A 12831-nucleotide genomic window follows, 5' to 3' on the forward strand; every position below is an offset into this window, starting at 1 on the left:
AAACAAGGAGAATGTCATTATCCACCGTGCAGGGAGAGAAAAGACTTGTGCAAAAAAGACTGGTGAGACAGGAATTCTGACCTGAAACAGAGGTCAAAGCCACTTAAGGTTTGGAGTTAGAACAGCTCTGTGGGAGAAAGGTTACTTTTGTGTTCAAGGTACAAAATAAACCTGGTGAGCTTCACACTGCAATGTCCAGCTCAAATCCAGGTACCTGTACAATCTCAATTTAGAGCCATCTCTTGCATGCTTTATGCTTCACTGCAATCTGTAAAATAAATGTAGCCTGATGGAGCTCTCCAGCCAAGCAATCCCACTAGGCAGTGCTCATCCTTAGCCAACACAATGTATGCTCCCAAGTACATTTCAGGAGATTCTGGGTAGCCCTGAGTTACCAGGTCACGTAGCATTTACAAAGGTCTCAAAAGCTGGAACAACATAATACAGGGATATTATTCCAGCAGCACAATTTACAGTGTTAATGTTCCTTCTTACAGGTTTTCCAGGGGTTTGCTAACACAGAGCAAACACTGAAACTGATGGTGCTTTAAAAAAAAACAAACAAACCAAAAGAACCCCACCAAATATTTTTTATTTTGTTTAAGGTATGCAAGTACATAATCCATCAAAAGTAGTTACGCATATACCTTTTAAAAAGCAGCTCTTACCACCACGGTGCTGCAGCAGGGGCCTAAATCCCTAAGGCTCTTCCCTGGCACACCATCAGGACTTCACAGGTCCTGCCAGCATCTGGGTCTAAAGGACAGGAACTGGCTGTGCTTCCAGAGCCCTCACACTGCTGCCAATCCCCGACAGGCTTCCAGCAGTCTGGTGTTACACCACAGAATCAAAGATTAGCTCCTCTAATCCAATTTGTAATTAAGTCAACGGACTTACAGTCCAGTCTGAATGGGTGCCCTCTTCCCAGGGGCATTGCAAGGATACTGCTTCCTGCAGATCCTCACTTCACCCCTCCTTGTCTTGAATTTCAGGAACAGGCAGAGGTCAGTGGGAGAGAAATACGGTGCAGATTGTCACACCTGAAGAATTACTGGATCACACCAACTTAACCCTGCAAACACCTGGTGGCTCAGGTGGCACAGCACTTTTCAGATGGCTCTCATTAGGCACAGATGGAAATATTACAGGAAAACTGTTGCATGAGAAAACATTGATTCACTGAAACTGCTGAACAGTCTGCAAGGGAGGGTTGAACTCAGTGAATCTCTCAGTAATGAGTTAACAAGAATATGACAATTTTTAGTATATAGAATTTTTTTTTTTTTAAATAATAAAGCAGTATGGAGGCACAAATACTTTCCTTTGCAAGCCTGGTCCCATGCTTCAGAAACAAGGCAGGAAAACTGTTTACCCATAAAACATGAAGTTGAACTACGAAGAGGTTATAAAGCAGCACATAATATTGACTTAATCTGCAAAGCCTGTTCAGGCAGCCACTGAACCTCAGGGTCTCAGCTAAATTGCCATTGTTTGAATCTGTTGAGTAACTAATTACCAGCCTACCAAAAGGAAGTGTGTTTCTGCAGAGCCTCGAGGAAGACTAGTTTCATTTGGGAACCAGATTAAGCTGCATGCAAGTCTTTTTTTCCTTTCTCTTTTTTTTTCCCCCCTGTTGTTTTCTGTTTGGGGTTTTGTTTGTTTGTTTACTTTTTAATTTAATAATACAGTCTTACAGGTTTGCATTCTCACAAAGCAAGGACAGGTGCAGAAACACAAGGAGAAGCGATTTCCCCTCGCCTCCATCCTTCCCTCAGGTCTCTGCATTATTTTAAGTGGTCATCAAGAGGACCTGTCTCAAGGGTACCATCCTGCCAGGTGAGCTGATCCACCAGCACTGCCATCACAGGAGCTGAGCTGACAGTTCAGCCAGGCGAATGCTCCTACCCCTTCTGTGACCTACTTTGAAGATTTTGAAATGCCAACTCACAAAGCCACTACTTTTGCTCACTGCTGCAACTGCCCCCTAGAAACAAAAGATGCAAATCAAACAATTACTAACTTCTCCACGCACCAAATTACTCTGCTGTAGGAAAACATAACTTTCTGTGTTAATCACTTCGCATCAATAAGACTGTTTCTTGTAAGTGATGACTGATCTGTAATTTCTGCAATAACAAAACCAGTTCTGCTTCAGCCTACAGTTCTCTGTGTGCCGTGTTCCTTACCTCAGCACACCCTTCAAAGCTGATTTCCTTCAGCTTTAGATTAAGGCAAACCATGCTTGATGCAGCAGATTATATGTTTCCCCTATTGGCCTGGCAGCACTTTAGAAGTGTGACTTTTGGTTTACACAGCTTAAGCCTAAGGCTTTACTTGCAGGTTAAATATCAAAATACAGAAAACCCAAGATATAATAGGAGGATAAGAACAGAAAAAGAAACAGCTGGGAGTCCTACTTGGGATTTCAGCTGAATAAATAATCATAAGCATATATCAAGTGCACGGCCAAAAGTGTCATTAAATGGATCTGTTATTGCACCCAGTTCTGTGATTATCCCTCTTAATGCACTTGCAGAAGAGCACTTTAAGACAAGGGTTGTTTGTGAAGGGAATCTTCCACAGCTGGTTGATGCAAAACATGACCTGTATTTCTCCCCTGCTTTTTGAAGCAGTTTATAAGTCCCTGTCTGCTCCCCCTCCCTCCACTTGGAAGGTAACATTCTGGTATCTCTTAATCTCCTCTCTCTAAAACCTTCTGTGCCCAGACCTCCACATACTATTTCTTTCACTTACATGATGAGTAATAAAAGGTGCATCTCTCCCATCTTCTTGCAACCCTGCTTCATCTTCCTTTGCTTCCTCCAAGCAATTCTCTGCCCTTTAGAACCTCATAGTTTTCTCTATCCTATTCAGCCTACGGTATGACATCCCAGGACCTTTCCCTGCTCCTTCTCACACTCTGCAGCCCCATGCATTTCCTTCATCCACTGCCTTTGATTTGCAGAACACCTGCCAAACCAATGACCCTGGAGAGAGTGATTTCCAACAAGGCCCACCTGGTGTCTTTGTTGTGAGCAATTATAATGCTCCCTGCAAGCACTGTAAGGAAACAGATGCCGTCCTAGCTGAGGACATGCTGTGATTTCTGTCCCACTGAAAGTACCAGAAGTTGGTCAGCTTCTGGAGCAGGGAACGTAGGAAAAACAGTAAAAAAAATTAAAAATCTAATTTTTAAAAAAACTAAGAAAATTAATCTATAATTATGTGGCTAAGAAAAGAGAACTATCAAAGAACACATCTGAAAGCCCCATCCTCTGTCATTTCAAACATCATCCTCTCTGCTGCACATGCGAGTTATGATAAGTAAATTCTTAGGGTCTCACATGAAGCAGCTGAAGTAGCAACCTCTGAGGTAGCCAGGTCCTTCTGCACATTTCTGATTAGCAATCAGACCTGTGCTGGAGTCTTTTTTTTTATCTGAGACATCAACTCCAACTGTTTTCAAAGTTCCAAGTGATGGTAATTCTTGGGGCAGTGAAATGTAATATTGACAGTGATGAACTCCAAGGGACACTGAGGCAGTGGACAAAGAGGTGACAGATTAGCTTCACTGTAAATAAAGGTTAAGTAGTGCATTTAGGGAAAAGCAGTCTGTCAAAACTGGTCTTAGAGGTTGCTGAGCTCAGAACTGGCACTTGTAGCTCTGCAAGAGCTCTGGAATCACAGCTGACAGCTCCATGAAACCTCCATGGCAATATCCAGGCTGGTGTAGTTACCCTAAATATAAAATACTGAGTGCCACTGTTGAGGGCAAGATATTGGGCCAAGCAGTCCATTCTGTAATGCATTAGGGCATTTCTTATGTTTTTATCGTGCTCCACTCACTGAATAAATGATAAATGACAGATGACTACTAGCTGGAAGTAACTACATCCAAGAATATGGGCCACTAGAGAAATTCAAATAGAAAATACTGGTTTGTACTAAATTTTCTGGAGTAGCTCTTAGGCAGTGAAATAATCTCTTTAGACAAACATTTATCTTTTTTTTTTTTTAACAAGGAATCAGTGGTTCTCCTGGTGGACATTAATTAATCTCATCTCCTATTACCTTAAATCAGGAAGAAAGATTTTATGCCAGCTCTTGGTGTTAACTAGTTCACAGATCAGTTGCTTATAGCACCCAAGTGGAATACCATTAGAAAATTAATGAAAACACATTAACAGCTGTAGGAAAATTCTTCAAAGGAGAATGTTTCCTGGGGCCTTTATCAGCTGATTTTGTTATTCTTTCTAATTATTCTTCATTTTGGTAAATTCAGTTAAACAAGAGTTTTTGTTGTTCCCTCAAAGTCCTGGATTCCAAGTGCCTCAAGTTGCACTAGGGAAGGTTCAGGAAGAATTTCTTCATGGAAAGGGTTGTTAAGCATTGGAAGGGGCTGCCCAGGGAGGTGGTGGAGTCACCATCCCTGGAGGTGTTCAAGTAATGACTGGACGTGGCACTCAGTGCTATAATTTCATTGACAAGGTGGTGATCAGTCACAGGTTGGACTCAATGATCTTGGAGGTCTTTTCCAACCTTAATGATTCTCTGGTTCTCACACTGAATTCTCTAAAAAAGCCTGTTTCTGACTCATCCCCATATAACTCCACTTTAATACCAGAGGATTTTCGAAATGAGTGAAAACAACGTTGTAAAGCTGAAGAGTAAAAAAAAAATAATAATATAAGGCATATGCAAAAATTCAGTTCTTACTAAGGCAGCAACAGAGCTGCGTGTTACAGAAAGCAGCAACTCCATTCCTGGCAGCAAATACACTCCTTTGTGTGCAGAACTTAATGCTGGACTCTCATGAAATCAGAGTCTTTAAAAACCCACAAAGAAACAGCAGTGACAGCAACTACGAACGGAGAGGTTGTGTGAACATTCACAGGTCTGCAGAGCGGGGTGATGCAGTTCCTACTTACTCTACTAAGTCGAAGAGCTTCTTGGGCTCGGCTGGGGGTGGGTAGATGATCTCCTCGATGCATTTCCGGACGCAGTTTGCATAGGCAGTGGAGATGTGGATGAAGGCCTCGAGGTTCTGCATCTGCCGGGCCAGCTCCAGGAGCCGCTGCGTGCCCATCACATTCAGCTGCAGGGCGTGTCTGAGGAGGGCAGGGGAAGCAAACAAAACGAGTTTCACTGGAAAGAATATGCTAAGACTGAGCCTTGTCCAAACCTCGTGAAGGAAAGGGAAGCCTCCGAGAGAAGGGGGACACAGCAGAGCAGAAAGCACCAGTGAAATGCAAGGGCTAAACCAGCTTTCAGAGCAATGCTGCTGGCTCTGCTGTTCTGGACGTGGAGTATCTCTCACTTAATTTTACTCAATTTGAAGGGTCAGAATTAACACTTCACTAACATCTCTAAATCTGACATATTTGCCACCCCTTCCCGGGACAACTGTTTCTAACCGCTGAGGCATTGGGGTTCCTCTGGTACCCATTCCACATTCTCCTTAAGGGACTAGATAAACACATGGTTTCAGTAAGCTCATTAAGCAGCAAAATGTCCTTGGGCCCAGAAAAACATATTCATAGGTTGCCTGGCTTGGAAGGGACCTTAAAGATCACCCAGTTCCAACCTCCTGCCATGGGCAGGGACACCTTCCACTATCCCTGGTTGCTCAGAGCCCCATCCAACCTGGCCTTGAACACTTCCAGGGATGGGGCAGCCACAGCTTCTCTGGGCAACCTGTGCCAGGGCCTCACCACCCTCACAGCCAAGAATTTCATCCTAATATCCACTCTAAACCTACTCTTTCAGTTTGAAGCCATTCTTAATCAAAGAAGACACAGTTAAAGATAACAGCCTAAATTCCCCAGGAGTGGAGAAGAGAACTGATAAGCACATGAGAGTGTCCTAGTTAGCAAGATTGACCTTCAAGCACCCAGCATAGCTAGAAGTTGTCCTAGAGACTATCTGCAATGGATCTCAGCAAACAGATGTACAACTCTGCTGCACACTTTGTACTGGAAGAGAGACACTTTCCTGCACAGAAGGGACAAGGTTAAGGAATATGCAATCTGTTCAGCCCAGGAGTAGAAGCTTCCAACAACATGTACAATATTATGAATAAAACTATCAAGTACAGTGTATACTAACAAAGTTAATTACCTTGAAGATAAATTGTAAATAGTCCAAGAGAAATGAAAACAGAAGCTAAGAGAATGATTAATATTTGGATCACAGTATCTAAAGCCAGAGATACTTTTCTTTTTACATGCTTCTATTAAAGAAAAGCATTTTCTATACACTTCTATTTCCTTCTCCCCTTCTAGCAGGATGGATACTTGTACTTTAGCTACCCTTCATATGAAAGCTACTTTTCTGTGTATATTTCTGTTCCATTGCATCCCTTCTGAGAGGGGGTGAACAGAACTGTGCTCATAACACAGGCCCAGCATGGATTTCTGCTGAGATGCTCAGAGTTCCTTTAGCCTTCTAAGGGAGTATTATCTAACCCTCTAACTATTTATTCTATATATATCTTAAACCAGCATCTACTAATATTTCAATGTAACAAAATTTCTGAGGTTTCTGCCCTCAAGAGTTCTATCTGGATAATTCTCTAAATGTTGATGCCAGTAATTCACTTAGTTTCTTGATTGCTGATTTTCTCATATCTTGATAACACTGCTTTTTCACCTCCCTTATCTATTGGCTTTACAAATTATGTGGTAATCTCTGGACTTCTGCCATGTTTAAAATATAGGGTGTTTTTTTTTGGTTACTGTCAAGTTGCTGCTTGAAATCCTTTTTTGAGCAGCAATATTGTGCTTTCACATTTCACTTGCTAGAAATTTTACCCATCTGAAGTATTTTGTTATTTAGACAGGAATAGTTTGATTTTAACAACTTCTCCTATTTTGCCATTTAATCATACTGGATTTTCCTTGTTCTGTTGGAGAGATTTTAACAGATCAGCCTTTAAATAGCTTCTACACTTCCTGTGAGCTGATGACCATTTAAACTTTCAACTTCTTTCTAGCTATCCTCCTTATTAAAACATAGTTTCCCTTTGATGTTTCATGCCATTAAGACATATTTTTAAAGCATGTTTATCTGTGTATTGATTTAAGAACATTTATGGCTATTAATACAACGCTTTGGTACTTACATCTTGAGTCATGTTGTACACATGGCTCAAGATTACATCAAGGGATGCTTCCTTTCTGGTGTTTCTCTAATTATGTGTTCCAAAAAGCAAATACTCGTGGTGGACATAGTGGATATCTATTTTTCCTATGTACGAGCAAATGAAGATTGATATTAATAACTGTGCTTTCTACTCTCACAGCTTTAGTGTTTCTCAAAAAACTATGAAGATCTAATAATTCAGATCAACCACCACAGTTTGTTGAACTGCACAGAAGTGCTTACACATCTAATCTTGGTTTAGTGGCTTATTTCCGCTGTTTTTTCTTAATGGAAAAGCCTGCCTGGACAAGCACTCCCCGGGGGAAATCCTTCAGAAACCCAGCACTCATTGTAAACAGTTAATTACACTGAGTGTTGGCTACTTTAGAGGCTATTTTCTCAAACCACATTTCATTTCCCTCTCCAGTTAGTCAGTGACAAGAAAGGCCATTAACACTTGCTTTAGAGACAGACGCAACAGTTTCACCTCAAGCTGTCTCCAGCTCTGCCAAAACATCTCCCTCTTGACCTCAGACACACTTTTCCCCCACCCCAGTTTTAGGTCATACTTAACTCCCTTACTGTATTACAGCCCAAGCTTGTAGCACTTCCTTCTGCTCCCATGGAAATCTGCCAAGATACTTCACTTTTGACGTGCACATGCACATGACATTTTCAGAGCATTTACGTTCAGCCCAGAAGGACGCGTGGCACGAACACCTGAGAGGAGAATCACCACTGCAGATACAAAGAGATGCTCTGAACAGTGTGTCACGGGCTGCCGTGCATTCTGAATCATGCTTAGCAAATACAGAAAAGCGGGACATACTTCAGGGGTTCATCAAAGCGAACAGTTGCTGCACAGTGGAAGACAACATTGACCCGGGTCAGAAGCTCCTCCTCGTCTTCAGCACTGATGGCCAGCTTGGGCTGAGTGAGTTCAGCATTAATGGGCTTAATCTTCTCGTGGAAATTAGGGCAATCTTCTCGGACCCTGTCAAAGACCTTGAAGCACAAACAGAGAGAGATCAGGTACAGAATTAGGCTACTGAGATCGCTTTGATTAGTTGCCAGTCTGAATACATCAATCAATGAAACTGGCACAAAAGAGAATGCCTGTCCAGGAGGACACAGGTGAGGTGATAAAATAGTTAATTCACTTGTTCCCTCCCGTGGGAAAACCTCGTAGGGAAAACAGAACAAAGTAGAGCAGGTAGTGCATTGCCCTGAAAAGATTAATGAATCTTCTCTGGACCACTCATTTCCTTGGACAGCCACTGACATTCCTCTACCTCCACGTCTCCTGCAACCACCTGCTATTTGACCTCAGGGGCTGCCTGTAGGACCCTTGCAGGAGCTAAAGAGCAGGAGGGTAGAGTATGGAGTGGGAAAGCCTGTGCAACATTTCACTCAAGCAGTTTTCTGGATGGTTCTGGAAATGACTTGTGGAGAGGAGGGGAACAGGGCACGTTTCTCGCTCCTCCTCTTCCTTTGCTGCCCCTTGTCTGCTGTCACTCTTTGTTCATGTCAGAAGAGTCCTGTGGGGAACTGCCTTTGGGATAACAGTCCAGCAGGTTTGGGTGCCCTGTTGCTCACACCACGAAAGCAGATGGCTACAGCAACGTCCACCTGGAGACCTTTTACTCTGTAAATCTCACAGGAAAAGAAGACGAAGCCTGAATTTCAAACCACTGTGAGTTTGCCGGAGTAGGACTTCAAAAAAATCACCTGAAGTTTTAGAAGCACCTGTTCCAAGGGCTTTGTATTGCTGCCCAGCATTATTATATTTGAACAATTTCAACCAAAAGAAAAGTAGCCAGTAAGTCCCAAAAGCTTCCCTTTTTCTTTTTTTTGTGTTTTTTGGGGGTTAGGGGACAAAAGAATGACAACACAAAAGGTAGAATGAATAAAAAAAATAGAAAGGCTGCAGGATCCGAAGAGGTACCATCTAGATTTCAAAGGATAATCACACTTCCAAGGTAACCACTGTACTAACAGGAATAACTGGGAGAGATTACTGGGGGATGATGCAAAGGGTGCACCATGCCTTTGGGCACATTTTGGAACTGTCTAGATAAGCATTGCCAGGAAAGGGAGGGAATAGCTGAGCTTGCCTTGGGGCAGGAGGGTGGACCAGCTGACTTTGCAGTTGCTCTGTGGTTTTGGGGTGTTTCCCCAAATTACTCTGTAATTTGCTCACCAGTAACACTGAACTTGGAAATCTCTTTACTACCATTGCCTCTTGTTTTCCTAGAGATTGTTCTGTCTTCAATTTGCCCAGTGCTTATGCAAGAGCAGAAAGTGTGTGACATAAATTAAACATACTAAAAGACACATGAAAGATTAAACTGATGCTAATAGCAGTATTTTCCTGTTTGACTAAGGGATTACCATCTTTCCACTTATCTGACAACCAAGTCTAGATAAACCTTGAGGTTCTTAGGGATAAAGAGGTGATAATAAAATCACTAGCCTTCCCCATTAGGCACCACACTCTGTACTTGACTTCATGGACTTTAAATTGACACACAGCTGCACATCCTTCATAAACCAGAAACCTGAGCAAGTTAGAAGTCAGGACACGATAATGTCATTTCACTGCTCTCACCTGCACCCCACTGCACACACCTTTCATCAGCATGGTTAGGCCAGAAAATAGATTTCTAGACACATAAAGCTATTTATGGGCAGAACTGCTGGTGAGAGCTGGCTGGACTGTAGGAACTGAATTCCCAGGCACTAGCAGCCTTAATGTCTGTAAAAAGCTTGTTTTCTGACAAGATGCTGGACTGGCTCTCCAAATACACATCATCCCATGAGAGATTGCACGCGAGCAAGCCCTGATGGGACACAAAATGGAAAGGCTTCTCAGAGAACCCATGTGAGACCAAAGCTATCTTGTGGGAGTTTTAGAAACATTTGTTTGTATTTGTTTGTTGTATTGCAAAGAGAGCGTAGAACTCCACCAAATGAGAGTGATTTTCTACTTGTTTTACTCTGGCATAAATAACGCAGAGAAAGAATGAATCAGCCCTCTCACCATTTCAGTCACAGCATATAAAAAGAAGAGTAGTATTTCTGCAGTGCTTTGCTCGAGTTTGGACAGTTATATTCTGCCTAGATGCCATCTCCTCCTGACATTCCTACTGCAAATAATATCCCCTTCGGTTTCTGTGCCTACTGTTACCACGTGCCACTCAACAGCTGCAGTTTTTCACCCCCTCCAATGATTCAGTGCATATCTCTGAAGGATGAAGGCAATTTTTGAATACAAGCTCACCAGTCAGCACACTGCTTTGGAAACCTTCTGGGCCACAAGAACATTCAGTTCACCAGCACCATTAAATCAGATAACAGGAGCAGCTGTTTAATCAAAGCCTGCTGCCTCTTCTATGGAATCTGAAGATTTCAGACTTGTCAGTGCTTTACAGGGAAGTGCAAAAGGATTTAAAGACAAAGCAAATTCAGCTTATTCTATACTGTTTCCTATAGTTCAAGAAGTACTTAAAGTGTGTGCTCATTCTGCAGGTAAATCGTAATTGCATCTCTAAATTCCGCTCATCCAGAGCATAAATAACAAATCCCTAATAACTGTATGAGACCTAAGGATTGTTCTGTCTTTTGTTTTTAGAAGCCAGTATAAAATATATTCAATGGGCAGAAGTGGACTGGTGTGCTGCACTGCTGGAACTCCATGAAAACACTGGCCAAGTCAGCAGTACTTCCAAAGGGATACAGGAATTGTCACAGAATTATAGTGAAGAGAAAGGCAAGGTGTTTGATTTCAAGTTGTCCAATATTAATTACACTGAAGGAAATCAGTAATAACGATGCCCCGATTTCAGTGTCTTTTTGAGCAAGTTAATTCATGCCAGGGGCAACACTGCTGCCTTGCCCAAACCAATAAATGAATCTAATAGCTGCTATTTTTATTTTAAACCTCTCAATAGGATGCAAGTTCAGCATAGGCTGTGCTGCCCCTCAACTGAGACAAGAACTTCTTGTTTCTTATTTTATAATCAGGCAATTCTCATCTATAATAATAATCTAATCTCTGTGTTTTCACTTTATATTGTCAAGCCCTTATTGTGAAAACAGGACATCTAGAATTTCTCCCAGCATTCTATTTGAGTGTGTTTGATGGACATCTCTTTCCTTATTCCTGCCCACTTAAGCTGTGACCTCCCTTTCCAAAGGACATCTGCAGCTCTCGGTGTTCTCTGCTCCTGCCTTACAGCAAGTAACAATTCAGAGAGATTTCTGCCTACCAATCCTTCAATCAGAAATTTTTCCATACCACAACGATAGAAAACCCTCAAAGAAAGGGCAAATTGCACATCTGTGGAACGGCACAGAGGAAAAAATAAAGGAACCACTGAATGCTGCAAAATACCAAAGGCTTCGCATCTTCCTCAGGACACAATTTCAGTGAAGCAAAAACAAACTAATGAAAGTAAAGTGCCTAAGCCATGGTCGACTTTAAAAAGGAACTTGCAGGAGTTTGGTCTTATAACTGCCTTTCAAAGGCATGGACAGTCTTTTTTTTTTTTTTTGGACCTATCAGTCCTCACCCCTTAAAAAAACAACTCACTGTAAGAGGCACCATATGCAGGAGCAGGTAACCTTTTGTCCTCAGGTGTGTTTAATGGGATATTGGGCTTCTCTAGGAGGATTAATATGCACATTTCAAAGTACTACTGAACATTTCAAATAGAGAAAAAATCATAGAATTCCCATGAAATGGATCTCAGGTATGAAGAACTACTGAAAAGATTAAGGTTGAGAGAGTTCTATTAAAAAAAAAAAAAAAGGTAAAAAGCTTCCATACTTTCAGATAAAGAGATGAAGAAACGGAAGGGATTGCTTAGCATAACTCAGGAGAATATAGGCATGAATTGCTATATTCATAATTTATCCTTAGAAAGACATAGGCCAAGGGGTAAAATATTGTGGCAACAATTTCTTCAAAGAATAAAGAACAAGCTGTTCACTGGCTGTGTGGAATAATTCTAAACCCAAGGTGGTTCAAATCCCTCTTCTGAACAGAGAATGGGTGCATAAATGCACCCATGCAGGGGAACAGCTGGTACATAAATACACAGAGTAACACCCTGAAGTGTATATCCATCCCTCTGTGATTTCAATGGCAGCCTCATGAGTGACCATCACAAATTTAAACTACTGAAGGTACCAAAGTCATGAAAATAACTCTTAAAAAAAACACCTGATCTCTGCAGTTTTCTTCTGATGAAAGGGCTTATCCCAGTTGTGTTTGCCATTGATAAAATCCTCCAATACATTCCTGAAGGAAGGAAGGTACATAACTACTTCTAGAATTGTCATTGTAGCAAATTTGAGATATAGCTGGGCTGCTTCTTGACATAAAGTAATTAGCCTGCAATTAATTTTTAGCCTGGTAGATTTCCAGCAATAAACACCAGGATTGTTCAGTCAAGAAATGTGTGAAAATGCAGGTCAGGGAGCTTTAATTGGGACAGAGCCTTTTTTTCACCCCCTTTTGCACTCTCTGCCTCATTTCCTCTTCAGAAAATTGCTTTTAAGCACGGTTCTTCTCAAGGCAAATAAAGCATAATTCATCTAATCAGTTAGAAAGCATGCAGCAGAGCGTTCCTCATTATAGGAAAACAAATGGCTTATGCTTCAATCCAGAGCTATTACTTTCCCCTGAGT

The 12831-nt window shown here is 41.7% G+C and overlaps 1 protein-coding gene across 3 annotated transcripts in view; it reads right to left on the reverse strand.

Annotated features, from left to right (window-relative positions):
• LOC113976183 (fatty acyl-CoA reductase 1-like) overlaps positions 1–12831 on the reverse strand; it is a 134412-nt gene that overhangs the window by 28456 nt on the left and 93125 nt on the right. For all 3 annotated transcript variants that reach the window (XM_027701126.1, XM_027701125.1, XM_027701127.1), the window contains exons 3-4: positions 7970–8145; positions 4929–5108 (exon numbers count right to left, since the gene is read on the reverse strand). In XM_027701126.1, coding sequence (XP_027556927.1) covers positions 4929–5108; positions 7970–8145 — 356 coding nt within the window. The remainder of the gene's footprint in view (positions 1–4928; positions 5109–7969; positions 8146–12831) is intronic.

This window comes from Neopelma chrysocephalum, unplaced genomic scaffold, assembly GCF_003984885.1.
Source record: "Neopelma chrysocephalum unplaced genomic scaffold, ASM398488v2 Primary Assembly neopelma1_149, whole genome shotgun sequence".
NCBI classification, from domain to species: domain Eukaryota; kingdom Metazoa; phylum Chordata; class Aves; order Passeriformes; family Pipridae; genus Neopelma; species Neopelma chrysocephalum.